This window comes from Silene latifolia, chromosome 4, assembly GCF_048544455.1.
Source record: "Silene latifolia isolate original U9 population chromosome 4, ASM4854445v1, whole genome shotgun sequence".
NCBI classification, from domain to species: domain Eukaryota; kingdom Viridiplantae; phylum Streptophyta; class Magnoliopsida; order Caryophyllales; family Caryophyllaceae; genus Silene; species Silene latifolia.
The window spans coordinates 32,137,934-32,153,118 of NC_133529.1; the positions used below are offsets into that span (position 1 = coordinate 32,137,934).

Sequence of the window (15,185 nt, forward strand, 5' to 3'; positions counted from 1 at the left end):
ATCTGGAAACTCCATGTTTGTAGGTAAGGGTGTCGGTTAATTGGATGCAGTTTTGAAAGGTGATGACGGAAATAGGTTTGTTTGGTTCATCGGAATTCGGGAGAAGCATGTTATTGGCTGCCATTGGTTATCGGAAAAAAATTGGTCGGATGAATTATTTAGGTTTTGAAGAGACTCTTGATACCATGAAAGATTTATGATTGAATGTGTATCTTCTATTAATTGATTACAAGGGTTTAAATACAATTAAAATGTAGCTAGAATTAGGAATACGAGATCTTTTCTAAGCTTGATATGCAAGACAATAATATAGAGGTAAGGAAATACAACTATCAATAATTACAATTTCCTAAAGACGATTATTTACGAGTTATGGAAGTTATCTCCTATAATATCTTTTACATGGGATGAGTTGAGTCTTTTGCCAAAATAGCCATTTAATCTAAAATATTTACCAAAATGACAATATGTTCATTATATTTACCAAAATGACCATGTTAACATAGTAATATATGAATATGAATATCTAATTAAACTTAACCATTATAACAACCAAACTTAATTGATCAAACTTAGTTTTTATTTTATAAAAAAAAATTAATAAAAGAATCAACTATTTTCAAAATGGATGAAAGTTTAGATAAGTTCAGTAAAAGAGACAAAAATTTATAATCTTTCTATAAGTTCCGTATCTATGAAATCTTTATTAATATCTAAAAAAATTAGAAATACACTTATATATTAGGGTTATTTCATTAGAATAATCTAACCTAAGCCTCTTCTTCTCATATTAATCCCAACTAACGTTTAACTGAGAATAATCCTATCTGTTACGCCATTTAACTAACAATGAACTCATAGAAGGGAAACTTGGACAATCGGTTTCCCTTAACCCTAATTAGTCAATTTGACTCTTCAATATTCATCCTTTTATCTCACCAAACACCAAAACCAAAAACCAGACCTCCCATAACACCTCAATCACCAATCTCCTCATCTCCTCTCCCCACCCCGCCGCACACCCACCACCAAACTAAGCCCCCCCACCCATCTCCTGCCGCCAATTGCAGGTTATGACAAAACCGATTCACCACTTATAGTAACCCAAAAATCTCCCCCAAATCAAATAAAATCACCCAACCCACCCAATCGAATGCATTCACACCACCAAAAATGGAGGCAGACTACTACAACAATCTAAAAGTAAACCGAACCGCAGTCGGGTGAAGTTCCGTCGCGCACGGTGGCGTCAGTGGGAGGAGGAGTCACGGTGGCACATTATCGTTTCGGTTTAAACCTAAAGATGTGTCATTCGATTTCCACTCTCCATCAACAGACCTCAGTCGTCCTCCTTCTCTAACCACCATTTACTTCCGCCGTCATCCTTCTCTATCCAAAGGCGGAGTCTCTTTCACACAAACTCCATTTTTCGCTGACCGAGATGGTACTATTCGGTGACAATACTCCCGATGAAAATCAGAATGTGGAGGAAAGGGTTGACAGTAGTAGTAAGGGGAGGTGGTAGGATCGTCATAAGGTTGAGCGGTAGAGGAGAAGCGGTGGTGATTGGTTTGGTGGTGTTAAACGGAGTCTGATCATGATGATGTTGATAATTGAACCGAAATGGTCCAAGGGCTGTCCGTTTTTGTTCAAATCTGGACAGGAATTTGCAAAGCATTTTGGTGAGTATAATTGCAAGATTTTTAAGAGAAAATGACAACAAATGGTCCCCTTTATTGTCTCCAAAAGAAGCCAAAGGAATTGAAGAGCAAAACCAACAAAATGGCCAGCAGCTTTACACGCCTAAACAGGCTGCCAAGCTTGTTTATTTTGGACCCATTTGTAGTGTTTTTGTGTGTAAAATATCTACTTTAACTTTTGTCCATTTATGCTTTCAATTGTAGCCTTTAGATTTACTTTTAGATGGATGGTTTGGATGTAATTTGAGCCTCTATTTAAAGAGCACCTATCCCTTGTAATAATTTCAGATTTGAAGTTTATGAGAATGAGAATATGAGGTTTTTGAAAACCCTTTCATTAGTTCATTGCTTTGTGCTTGAACAACCTCCATTACTTAGTGTTTGGAGATGAACTCTTTTCATTTGCTTAGTGCTTTGGAAGAGTATTATCCTAGGCTTAAACATGCTTTGTGATCTTGTTTAAGTCATATCTTTCATTTTATGTTTCAAATAAAACCTCCCAAAACAGCCCCCTCCCAAAACCGAGAAAATACTACTCCAAAACAGCCCATTTTCGAGTTAATTTTTGTAGTATGGTTGCTGCGTTTTTTGGCCTAGAATGGGCTGATTAAGGACCACCTCGCCGTTTTACTCCAAAGTGGTATCAGAGCTTCGGCTCTTGCGTTTTCTTAAACCAAGACGATCTTGGAAAATGGTGGTCCTTGGTGTTCTAGGGTGTGACACCGCAAATCTGTGCGTGGCTTGATTTGTGGGTGTTGGCTTTGGTTCGAGCACTTGTGTGTTGCTCGGATCGAGTTGGCTAACAAGAGGGTTCGGTCTTTGCTAAGTGCTTGACTAGAATGGGCTCTTGTTGTTTCCCTCTTTAACATCTATACTACATTTTTCTGAAATTGTATTTGTTTTTGAAATCGTCTTTTGCTATACCATGTTCTTAACCGCGAAAGTTTGAGGACAAACTTTTCTCAACAAAGGGAGTTTTAACCGAAATGGTCCAAGGGCTGTCCGTTTTTGTTCAAATCTGGACAGGAATTTGCAAAGCATTTTGGTGAGTATAATTGCAAGATTTTTAAGAGAAAATGACAACAAATGGTCCCCTTTATTGTCTCCAAAAGAAGCCAAAGGAATTGAAGAGCAAAACCAACAAAATGGCCAGCAGCTTTACACGCCTAAACAGGCTGCCAAGCTTGTTTATTTTGGACCCATTTGTAGTGTTTTTGTGTGTAAAATATCTACTTTAACTTTTGTCCATTTATGCTTTCAATTGTAGCCTTTAGATTTACTTTTAGATGGATGGTTTGGATGTAATTTGAGCCTCTATTTAAAGAGCACCTATCCCTTGTAATAATTTCAGATTTGAAGTTTATGAGAATGAGAATATGAGGTTTTTGAAAACCCTTTCATTAGTTCATTGCTTTGTGCTTGAACAACCTCCATTACTTAGTGTTTGGAGATGAACTCTTTTCATTTGCTTAGTGCTTTGGAAGAGTATTATCCTAGGCTTAAACATGCTTTGTGATCTTGTTTAAGTCATATCTTTCATTTTATGTTTCAAATAAAACCTCCCAAAACAGCCCCCTCCCAAAACCGAGAAAATACTACTCCAAAACAGCCCATTTTCGAGTTAATTTTTGTAGTATGGTTGCTGCGTTTTTTGGCCTAGAATGGGCTGATTAAGGACCACCTCGCCGTTTTACTCCAATAATGATTATCAAAGAAATAGAAGAACTGAAGAAGGAAGCAGTGGAAATAGAAAAAAAAAATGGCCTCACACCATGACATATTGAGACACCAGTTATATCAGATTAATTATGGGATGAGTTCATTGTAAATTAAATGATGTAATAGGTAGGATTATTCTTAGTTAAATGTTAGTTGGGATTAATATGAGAAGAGTGGACTTAGGTTGGATTATTTTTATGAAATAACCCTATATATTAATGTTAGAAGGAAAGCTGCATGTTCTTTAACCTTTTTTTTTAATATATAAAATGTATGATATCTTATGAAAATGACATATGTTTTTTTTCTTTGTAACTTAAAAAAAATCATATTTCTTCACTCAAAAGTAAATTCACGATTTCACAGGCCTACAGATAATTATCTTAATTTTTTGAAAATAATTTTAAAATATTATACCTTTTTTTAATTTAGTAGAATATTTTCATTATTTTAATTATTAACTGAAAATATTAAATTAGATAAGTTCATATTACATTTATTTAGTTTGCTTTTTTTGGCAACTTTATCAGTTAATAGATACTACAACCAGTTGTATGCTCTAGAACCCAAGCTATATAATAAATTTCGAGTTTTGTTTTAAAGAAGTCGAGCTATACTATAAAATTTCTGAACTCACTCACTTAAACATAAAAAAAATTAACTTTAAGAAAGCTCAAAAAATTTACACATAAGCTCGATAAGATATAACTTGGTTGTATGATGCTATTATACCACTGGAGGTATAATGTTATTTGTGCAACTTTATGACTTATATGGACATTTGGGTAATTAAATTTAAGAAAAAAATTATAAGAGTAATCCCACATTTTCCCTATCTTCGGAAAATCATCCCACCTTTAATTAATCTCAAAATGACCCCAACTTTATACCCCCTCTTCTCTAAGTGAACCATGTGACTGGTGTTTTGGTAAAACTTTACCGACTATTATTTTTAATTAATGGGTGATAGTGATTAATGTACGGCCTAAGACGATATATATATGACGAATTTAATGAACGGATGAACGATGAAATAAAAGGTTGACACGAGAAGTTTTGGTGACGCGAAAAACCTGATGTGGAAACAAACGCGGGGGGAGTCGGAATCCCACCAATTTGGCACTATAATCAAGACGCTATTACGCAAGTAACGAAATACAAGACTTATTTTGTAATACTCCGTATTTATGAGTCTCTGGGTACTCTATCGAGTAGGCCTTACTCTGTCGAGTAAGGGTGAGTTGCGTTTTAAAATAGTTTCTGATCTGTTGGGTACTCGATCGAGTAACTAGGATACTCGATTGAGTAAGGGGGCACTCGATCGAGTACCTTAGCTATGTTGGGGCTGGTGTCCTTTACAGTTAGTGCAAGGACTTATAAATCTCTAAAAGGATCAAAGGGTATACTTTTGTATCATAATCAGTTGGTCCACGTTTATCAATAACGGTTGGCTTGCTAGATAAGTTTGACGTTATTGTCATACAGATGGCGGTGATCAACTGGTCCCTAAAAGTCACACCTATAGGATACGTTTGAGAGATGTGACGGTATGAAAATACAGTCATGTAGATGCCAAATTTGACTAACCAGTTAGTCCGAGTTATTTGACTAATAATTAGTTAAAATGTGATGTTGAGATATTTTATTTAATACGGATTAAATAAAAATGGCTAAGACGAATTAAGCGGTTAATTCGTAAAATTAAATATAAGCGATTTATATTTGATTAATGTATATTGGATAAATTAATTATACGATATTGTCTTTGTCGGACACGTATTAATAATTCAACTAATCCGTGTTATTAGTTGATGCCTTAATATCCGATAACCGATAATGACGTTTATAATGAAACCGTGTCATATACATTTAGCGCATTTCGGGTCGTACCATGAGTTAAAAATTAGAGAAAGTGGAAAGCCCACTCTCCCCATCTAAAGCTCACGGCCGAACCAAGTGATAAGAGGAGCTTCCTCTCCTTTTTGCCCTAATCATTCATTTGAGAAAATTTTAGGGTTTTGAGAAAATTGCCTCTCAAAATTCGGATCTCTCATCCAACAAAAACTCAAAAAAACAATCCTCTCAATATTGCAAGGCAATTAGAGGATTCATTCTAGCACAAGGGCATTTCTCGGACAATCTTGGGTGCATCATTTAGGAGGAGATCTACTTTGATCTCTCATTGCCATTTTGCACTAGGACCGAAGGTTATTCCTTAATTTTTATCGTTTCATTGTTGTTTTCGTTTATGACATTTAATCACGTATAAAATTTGCGTTATAATCCTTCAAATTATGGGTTTTATACGGATATTACCCTACAAGTGGTATCAGAGAGAGGCCACGTAAATTTTTCTATGTGATTTTCATCAAACGAATTTTGAATCGATGAATTTTTGTTCAAAAAAAATTGTCTCGGCAGCCAATTTTTTCCTCTCGGCAATTTTTTAATTGCTGCGTTTTTTTTTGTTTTCTTGTGCCTTGGGATCCGTGTCTTGGTTACACGGTGTTGGTTGTCGTTTGTTTGTTTTGTTTTCATTTTGATCTTTGCATATTGTTTTGTAATCGATATTCATTGCAATATGTTAGAGATCTATCAAAATGATTGCATAAAATTTCGTGTGGCACAAATTTTTGTCTCGAAAAATTTTTGAAAACCGTGTGGCCTTATGTCACGGCCTGTTTTCTGTTTTTGCATTGATTTGCGTGCCACACATTTTGTTAGATCGTTCGATCTCTTGTTTTCAATCGTTCTTCACATGTTGTAATTTTAACCGATAATTATTGCAATATGTTGAAGATGTAACAATTGTAGTTTGATTTCTATACGGATTAGATTAAAATTGCAATTGTGTTTTATCAAACCATTTTGTTTTGATCTTTTGTTGCTCACGATTTTGAGCCGTATAAATTTTTTTTTTTCTCGTTTTTGATGCTCTCGGCTTTACAGCATTTAAAAAAAAAAAAAAAAATCCGTGGGTACTGTTCACGCCCAACAGTAAAAGAAAAAAAAAAATTTTTTTGTTTTTTTCTTTTCGGCCCTTTTGTTGCATAAAACGAATTTATGCTCTCGCTTGATGGTGAAACGGTTCACCCACGTAAAATTAAGTTACTTTAAAACGATTTATAGTAACGGATTATCTCGGATTAAAATTAACTTGGCTAAAGCGGTTTTGTCATATAATTTTAATTATCTTTGGTGGTTTGGATAAATTTAACATAATTACGGAATTATGTCACGAATAAATTTAATATAGTTGATGCATTTTAATTATCGTTATTTTGATTTTTGAATGCTTTTAATTACGTATTTATTTATTTTTGCAAACGGTTGTAACTTAGTGTCGCCTTAGTAGAACGTGTTACCGTAATGATGGAACACGGTCTTGGTTGTATTTTGAGATCTCGTATCTCCCTTTATTTCTTTTAATTACAGTTTTTTATTTAGAATGTAAATAGGTTTATATTTTGTAAATTTTAATTGTAATTTTGAGAAGACTAAAGAAGGAGACCGGATGCTCACTCCCGCTACATGGACAAAGATGGAACATCAAGACAAGCTTTTCGGGTCCAACGGTGGATTCCAAAGTTGTATTATGTTCTTTTTACTAGGATAGGCCACACTAGGAATTTTTATTTACGTATTGCATTCATTTATTTATTTTATCGCAACGATAGTATGCATCATTTTCCGCCTAAAATCCAAACCACCTAATAATTGCATTATTAGGTTAATTATGCTATTAAGGTATATAATCTTAATTATTATGATATTAAGGTATATAATCTTAATTATTATGCTATTAAGGTATATAATCTTTTCCGTCATTGTTCTAAACACTTTTCAAAACCTAAATTACTGTCAAGAGAGAAAGCAAAGTACGTTCTTCACTTTAATCGCATTGTTAGCAAATCCCGGAGGTTGGAAGGTCGGATTTCATCGTTCGTTATACCGTTGAGATCCTTGCGTCGAGGGTAAGACCTATGTACCGTTTTTATGGTATTTCCTTTAAGTTGTTTAAACCCTAATATGGGGATTTGGGGGTTTTGTGTAGATTGTGATTTGGTAGTGTTTATGTGGTTGTATGATAGGAGGAGGTTTTGTAGAAGAGGCTTTTTGATCTTTTGTTGAGACCGTCTGATAGTTGTGCTTTCCAGGTAGGATTTCCTACTCAGTATTAGTCCCATAATGTGATGTTGATGTGTTGTGGTTGATTGAATAATATAGTAATTGTATTGTGACGGTTTGTTGATTGTGATTGTTTGTCTCTGGTTCTCGAGGCGTGTCCTCGGCTGAGTGGGGTCACTTGCGGGAGTGGCTTCACGCCCTAGTTTCGCCCTTCGTGGAACCCGCCACGGAAGGGGATGTGCACATTAATGGACAGGGTTATCGCTCATTATGAGGAGCGGGGATTTGGTGGGTACGGATGCGGTCCCCCCCATCGGGGAAGTGGTCCGGGACGGTCGGTGATTGAGAATGATGGGACTGATGTGATTGTGTGTGTGACGGTGTGAGATATCTGTTTATCGTATTGTTGATATATATAGATTGTGTGATTAGTACTGACCCCGTGTTGTTGTTTGTAAAACCTGCGGTGATCCATTCGGGGATGGTGAGCAGTAATTGAGCAGGTTTGAGTTGAGTCACATGGGATTGTTGGGATGTGCCACTGTCAGATGATAGAAGTCTTCCGCTGTAGCTTAGTCGTTTAATAAACTTTACATTTAGTTGATTAGACAGTTGGTTTGAGAACTTGTACCCGTATTATGGGATTTGGCTTGATTTGTACTTTTCACTAAAGTTATACTATTAAATGTTATTTCGTTATTGTCTTATGATTATCATGCCTCGGGTAACCGAGATGGTAGTATCCTTATACCTGAGTGGTCCTGGTAAGGCACTTGGAGTATGGGGGTGTTACATATTTTGCTAGCGAGATATTGCTAAGTGTACACGGAATGTTGAGTAGTAGAGTGTTGAATGCCCCCTCTCAATATGACGTTCCCCTCTTTATATAGTTGTTGTTGCTAGGGTTGCAATCTCCAACTCCTCCCTGCCTCTGCTGCTATATTCCTACATCTGCTCCTGGAAAATAAGGAGTAGTTGCTTATCATTAGGAAGTAGTTGGTGAAATAGCCAAAGATCCCACTCTCCTTTGCATGTGGGTTTATCAACATAAATTGTGTTTGTTTAGCTTTCATCCTACGGTCCCACCATGTCCACCTCACCAATCCCTTTGCTTTTCCTTCCACCAATGAACAAACGCCACGTCATCATGGATAAAAAAAGTTGATATTTTATCCCCAACAATTGCCCCCAAATTTCCGTCTCAAAATATTTTTGGCGGGAATTTCCTCCTCGAGACGCCGAGAACTGACAAAGTTTAACTGTTATATCAACTTTGTAACTTCCCAATTAATGTCTTCTCAACCGCCACTTTGCATCCCACTTCCCCACAAACTCCTTTTCCTATTTCAACCCCTCGGTATCCCCAGTTTCTTTACTTTTCCCTTTTGATGCTTATACTTCCTTACTTGGTTTTTTTTGTGTAGGTCTGCGTCATTTAACCCCGTCCCCTGACGAAGTTGCATCCATTACCAAGCTCTTTGATCCTCCACCTGAACACAGTAGCTTTCCTAACCTAGTCCAGTATTCAGCACCTGCTTCGAAGGAGGAGAACGTAGTAGTTGAAGAGGAAGAAGAAGGGGAATCGATGTCGACTGGTGTGTTACTTTACCTCCCCAATTGTTCTTTGCTGGAGACGTACTATTTTTCTGATTCTGACTTTATTTTTTCTACCTTCAGGTTCTGCAAAATCCAAGACTACGCTTTCTGATGTTCTGGCTCTGAGGGAAAGGAATCGTGCTGAAAGTGCTTCCAAACCAGCTGAGAAGAGGAAAGCTGCCCCTGCTTCTGGCTTTGGGACTCGTTCAAAAAGGAGGTCTGCTGCTGGCCAGGCCGCAGAACAGACTCCAATTGAGGTTAATCCCCTTGCTATGAAGCCTCCCATTCCGGGGTGTGTTCCTTCTCGCGGCTTTGCTTCTGGGAGTCATCCTGCTTCTGAGCCCACTCCGACTGCTGAATCCACCCCTGTTCCTGGCTCTACTTCTGCTCCTGAGGGTCCTCCCGATGTAGCATTTAAATTTCCAGGAGACTTTGGCAGGACCAAATTTGCTAGTGACCTGGGTCTGATGGGTCAGATGCTATTTCCTGCTCCCAGATCTGCTCTGGGAAAAAGGGCTTTGGGTGATCTAGTGGATCGTGTTGCGGAGCATTCCTTCGAGGTGATTTTTTTTTTAGTCCCTTGCTTGTGGTTGGCAATCTTTTCAGATGGCTCTGTTTCTGCGGGAGAAGATTTTTCCCTTGGAAGTAGAGAGGGCTGAGATTCTGGAGCAGGCGAAGGCGGCTAAAGAAGGCAAGCTTAAGATCCAGGCCGAGTTGGATGCAGCCTAGAGTTTGTTGTTGGAGGAAGCTGCTCAGAAGCAGAAACTTCAAACTAGCCTTTCTGATGCCGAAGGACGTGCTTCTGATGCTGACGGCCGTGCTTCTGATGCTGAGAAACGTGCTTCTGATGCTTGGGAACATTCTGATGAACGTTGTTACCTATGCCGCTCTGGAAATCAAAATTGAATGTATAAAGGCGTTTCAGAGTGGGGAGCACGTGGCCTGGGATCTGGGAGCAGAAGAGGAGAAACTTGCTGCTGACTTCCCTGAGGGTCTGAATCTGGACTTACTCGCTGGCCTTGAGGGGGAAGGTGATGTCCCTGTTGGTGCTTCAGATGCTGAGTAAGAGGTGACTTCTCATGTTCCTGCTACTCAGGTAGCTGCTTCTAGGGCTGTGGAGCGCATTGATCTGGAGTAGTATTTCCTGTAGATGAGACTTTGTTTTGCTTATTAGTTAGTTTTTGCCCTGCGTGGCGTAGTATGTAGTTTCAACAAACAGTTTGGGATATTTTGGTCTGGTCCAGGGGACCAGGCATGTTTTGTTTTTATGACGAAGATATGCAGTACTTTTCGTTTTCAGATATGCTTTGTGTCGTACAGTTTCTAGTGTTTCTTTTGATTTGTGCATGCACTTTTTACGTTGTATGTTTGGCCATCGCTGTTTAATTGCTGTCTATGGGATCTAGTTCGCCCACTCGTTCAGAGAAGTCAGGCTTGCGTGGGTGCTAATACAGCGCGGGAGACTGGTTGTCCCGATTGTACGTTCTTAGCCACGGACACACGCCTTCTGTAGTGAATGCAAGTTCTGCCAGATTTGTTTGCATTTTTATTCAATCAGCCGTTTACTTAAAAGAGTATTTAAACATAATCTTTATGCTAATTTTGGGAAAGAGAATTTATATACTCGAAGCGTTAATGTGGTGGATGTTTACAAATAAATTTCAGAGCCAGAGAATATTTAAGTAAGAACATATACAGGAAAAATTTTTAGAACCAGAGAATGTTGAAATGTATGCAGAGAAATTTTCAGAATCAGCGAAGGTAAAAATGTATGCAGGAAAATTTTTCAGAACCAGAGAAGGTAAAAATATGCAAGAAAATTTTTCAGAACCAGAGAAGGTAAAAATATGCAAGAAAACATATGTGAGTAAATATTGGAGGTCAATCAAATTTTCAGAGCCAAAGAATATTTAAGGCAAAATCTAGAACTTGGCGGAGTTGCATCTGGTAGACTGAGTACCAGGTTGTTGACTGTGATGGTCGCTTAAGTGAAATACTTTTTCAAGTGGATAATGTTTCAGGATCTGGGAACCATTTGCCCTTCCATAGTCATGAGTCGGTAAGCTCCATTTCCAACTATGCTTTCTACTTGGTATGGCCCCTCCCAGTTGTACGCGAATTTTCCTGCTTGCCGGTTCTTGGTATTCTGGAAGACTTTTCTCAAGACCAGATCTCCTACCTGCAGGGTTCTTACCTTCACATTCTTGTTATAGCTCCTAGCCACCGTCTGTCGGTATGAAGCCATCCTATCTGAGCGCTGGTTCTAAGCTCGTCTATCGTGTCCAGACTGCTTGCCATTTCGACCTGATTCCGGTCTTCTGTTATGCATCTATACCTGTGGGTTGGGACCCTGACCTCGGATGGAATGACTGCTTCTGCCCTAAACACTAGGCTGAAAGGCGTTTATCCCGTTGCAACCTTGGGCATGGTTCTGTCAGCCCAGAGAACCAGAGGCAGCTCTTCTGCCCACTTGCCCCCTCTCTCCTCCAGCTTCTTTTTTAGGTTTTCCATGATAATCTTATTGCTGGATTCGGCTTGTCCATTGGACTGGGGGTTCCTGGGAGTAGTCTTATGCAGTGAGATATTCCACCTAGCACAAAAAGGATCTGTATTATTTCCAATAAATTGGGATCCATTATCACATATAATCTCAGATGAATGCCAAACCTGCATATGATATTGCGTTTAATGAAAGATATAACCTGGATTTCTATAACCTGGGAGGATGATTCTGCTTCTATCCATTTGGAGAAGTAGTCCGTCATGGCGAGCATATAGACTTTATTTTCTGGCGCCTTGGGCAATGGTCCCACGATGTCCATTCCCGACTTCATGAAGGGCAAGGGCGAAATGACCGGATGCAGAGGCTCTGCTGGCTGGTGGCTGACGTGAGCGTGCCTCTGACAAGCATCGCATTTTTTTTGCGAACTCCACGGCATCTTTGCGCATCGTGGGCTAGAAGTATCCCTGCCTCACTGCCTTGTTGGACATGCTCCTGCCCCCTACATGATTTCCACATTATCCACTGTGGAGAGCATGCAAAACAGCCTGAGATTCTTCCCCATCCAGGCATCTGAGGTAGGGTCCAGCGAGGGATTTCCTGAATAAGACACCATCAATTAGTATGAATCTGGATGCTTTCATTCTGAAGCTCCTTACCTACTTTTTATCTACTTGCTACGTCTAGGTATGCCATCATCCTGGAGTCCCAGGCTTCATAAGAGTCATTTACATGGTTAACTATAAGTTTAGAATCACTGCAAACCTTGAGGTGTCTGATTTTCAGATCCAGAGCCAGTTTCAGACCCAGGATCAGGGCCTCATATTCTGCTTCGTTGTTTGTGGCCTTGAATTTACATCGTACCGCCTAGACTATGAGGTCTCCCTGGGGTGATGTGAGGACCAATCCTACTTCTGCTCCTTTTGCACACATGCAGCTCCCATACTTGTTCTCCTTTATCTTCCTCCAGATTCAGAATGTCTTGTTCTGCCTGGGTCTGGAGAGCCGGGCAGAAGTCAGACACAAAGTCTGCCAGGGCCTGAGACTTTATTGTTGTACAAGGCTCAAATTTCAGGTCATAACCGCTCAGGTGCACGGACCATTTAGTCATCCTTCCTGATTATTCTGGTTTTCTCATGATAGTCTTAAGTGGGTAATTAGTTATCACTGAAATGATATGAGACTCAAAATAAGGACGCAGTTTATAGGATGTCGTAACGAGTGCAAGGACGAGTTTTTCAAGTGATGTGTACCTGGTCTATGCAGGAAGCAGAGACTTACTGACGTAGTATATTGGATGCTGTGATCCCTCCTGCTCTCGTACGAGTACTGCACTTACTGCTACTTCCATGACTTATAGATTCAGGAATAGCGGTTCTCCTGGCTCTGGCTTTGATAGGAGTGGTGGGGTGCTGAGATAGTGTTTTAACTCCTGAAATGCTTTCTCATGCTCATCGGTCCACTCAAACCTTTGGCTTTTTCTGAGTATGTCGTAAAAAAACCTGCATCTGTCGGAGAATCTGGATATGAACCTGTTTAGGGCTGCCACTCTTCCAGTCAGGCGCTAGACGTCTTTTGGTTTTTGCGGTGACTCCAGCTGTAGAATTGCTTTGATTTGTTCGGTGCTGGCCTCTATCCCCCCCTGGGTCACCATGTACCCCAGAAACTTTCCACTGGAGACCCCAAAGGTACACTTTGTCGGATTCAGCTTCATCTGGTATTTTCTGAGGGTGTTGAAAGTATCTGCCAGGTGATGGTGGTGTTGTGAAGCCTGCTTTGATTTGACGACCATATTGTCTATGTACACTTCTATAGTTTGACCTATTTTCTCTTTAAACATCATGTTTACCAGCCTGTGATAGGTGGATCCTGCATTTTTAAGTCCAAAAGGTATGACGTTATAGCAATAGATACCTCGCTCGGATCTGAATACCGTCTTTTCCTGGTCGATAGGGTGCATCTTTATCTGGTTATAGCCGCTCCAGGCATCCAAGAATGTTAGCATTTCGTGACCTGCAGTAGCATGCACCATGGCATCTATGTGTGGTAGCGGAAATGGATCTTTTGGGCAAGCTTTATTTAAATCTGTAAAATCGACGCAGCCCCTCCACTTGCCATTTTTCTTTGGAACCACAACCATATTGGACAACCATTCTGGATATTTCACCTCTCGAATCTTTCCTGCAGAAAGCAGGTTATCTACTTCCTGGTTTATGACCTGGTTCCTTTCAGAAGCGAACTTCCTTCTTTTCTGCTGCACAGGTTTATAGCTTGGATCCGCACTTAGCTTGTGGGTTATCACACTTGGGTCTATCCCTATCATATCATTATGTGATCAAGCAAAACAGTTCATGTTAGTTCTCAACAACCGAATGAGTTCTTTGCGAATGTTCCATGTACATTCTGATCTAATTAGCACGGTTCGTTCTGGATGTAGCGTGTCCAGGATGACTTCGTCTAGTTCTGCCTTCTGGGGCTCAATATTCGTCTTGGATGCGCTGGCTCTGTAGTTGCTATGCAGGTGGGCTGGTTGTTGACTTTAGAGCCACTTTATAGCAATCCTTAGCTTCTTCCTGATCCCCGCATATCTCTTGCACACCCCAAGGCGTCGAAAACTTCGGACACTGGTGGTACGTCGAGGGTATTGCCTTCATCTCATGGATCCAGGGCCTGCCAAGGATCACATTGTAAGTAGAGGGCCCATCAATAACCATATACCTTACCTGCTTGTTAACTCCTCCGGCATAAGTTGGGATGACGATCTCTCCTAGGAAATGCTTTGTTTCGCCACTGAAACCAACCAAGGGAACCGCCTTCTTTGCTAGATCCTTTTCACTGAATCCCATGCCTTTGAGCGTCTCTAGCATGATTAGGTTAACAGAGCTTCCGGTATCTATTAGGATCTTTTCACCACGCAATTCCCTATGGGGAGTGTGATGATTAAGGCGTCGCGGTTAGGGATGGCAATGGGTAGGGTCTGGGTCGGGTCCACCCAGACCTGGACCCGGACCCGAGATTTTCCTTTTCAACCCGTAGCCGACCCAAACCCGCAAGGGTCTAAAATTTGAGGACCCATACCCGGACCCTATGGGTAAGGGTCGGGTCTGGGTCTACCCGCGGGTCCGAGTTTCAGCCACTTTAATAGCAGGATTAACCGCTATGGGGTCTATAATATTAAAAAAAAATGCATACTACTTTAACATAATGAGTTTATTAATCTCTATTGTACCCTACCAAAACCAATATACATACCAAAGAGATTAAGAAAGACAAAGAAGACATAAATTAATTTTACCTCCAAATACATGTAAGAGAATCAAACTCGAAACCCTAAAATCAATACCGTTCTTGATAGCCGTCTCCATCTGACCGTCGATGGCTGCCGTTAATGGTGGTTGTCGGTCACCACCTATTAGAGAGGTGGTTGCCAGTCACGTATCAGTGTTGTGGTGGTGGTTTCCTTGTGTCAGTGGTGGAGTGGTAATATTGTTAGAATAGTTTGGTTGGGTTTTATCACTTTATGGGATGAGGGAAGAGAAAGA

At 39.9% G+C, this 15,185-nt stretch overlaps 1 protein-coding gene across 1 annotated transcript; it reads right to left on the minus strand.

Annotated features, from left to right (window-relative positions):
* Positions 1-14,156: 14,156 nt before the first annotated feature.
* LOC141651335 (uncharacterized) lies at positions 14,157-14,489 on the minus strand. Its single transcript, XM_074459053.1, has one exon. It carries the CDS (start codon positions 14,487-14,489, stop codon positions 14,157-14,159), a length of 333 nt encoding a protein of 110 aa, XP_074315154.1.
* Positions 14,490-15,185: the final 696 nt, after the last annotated feature.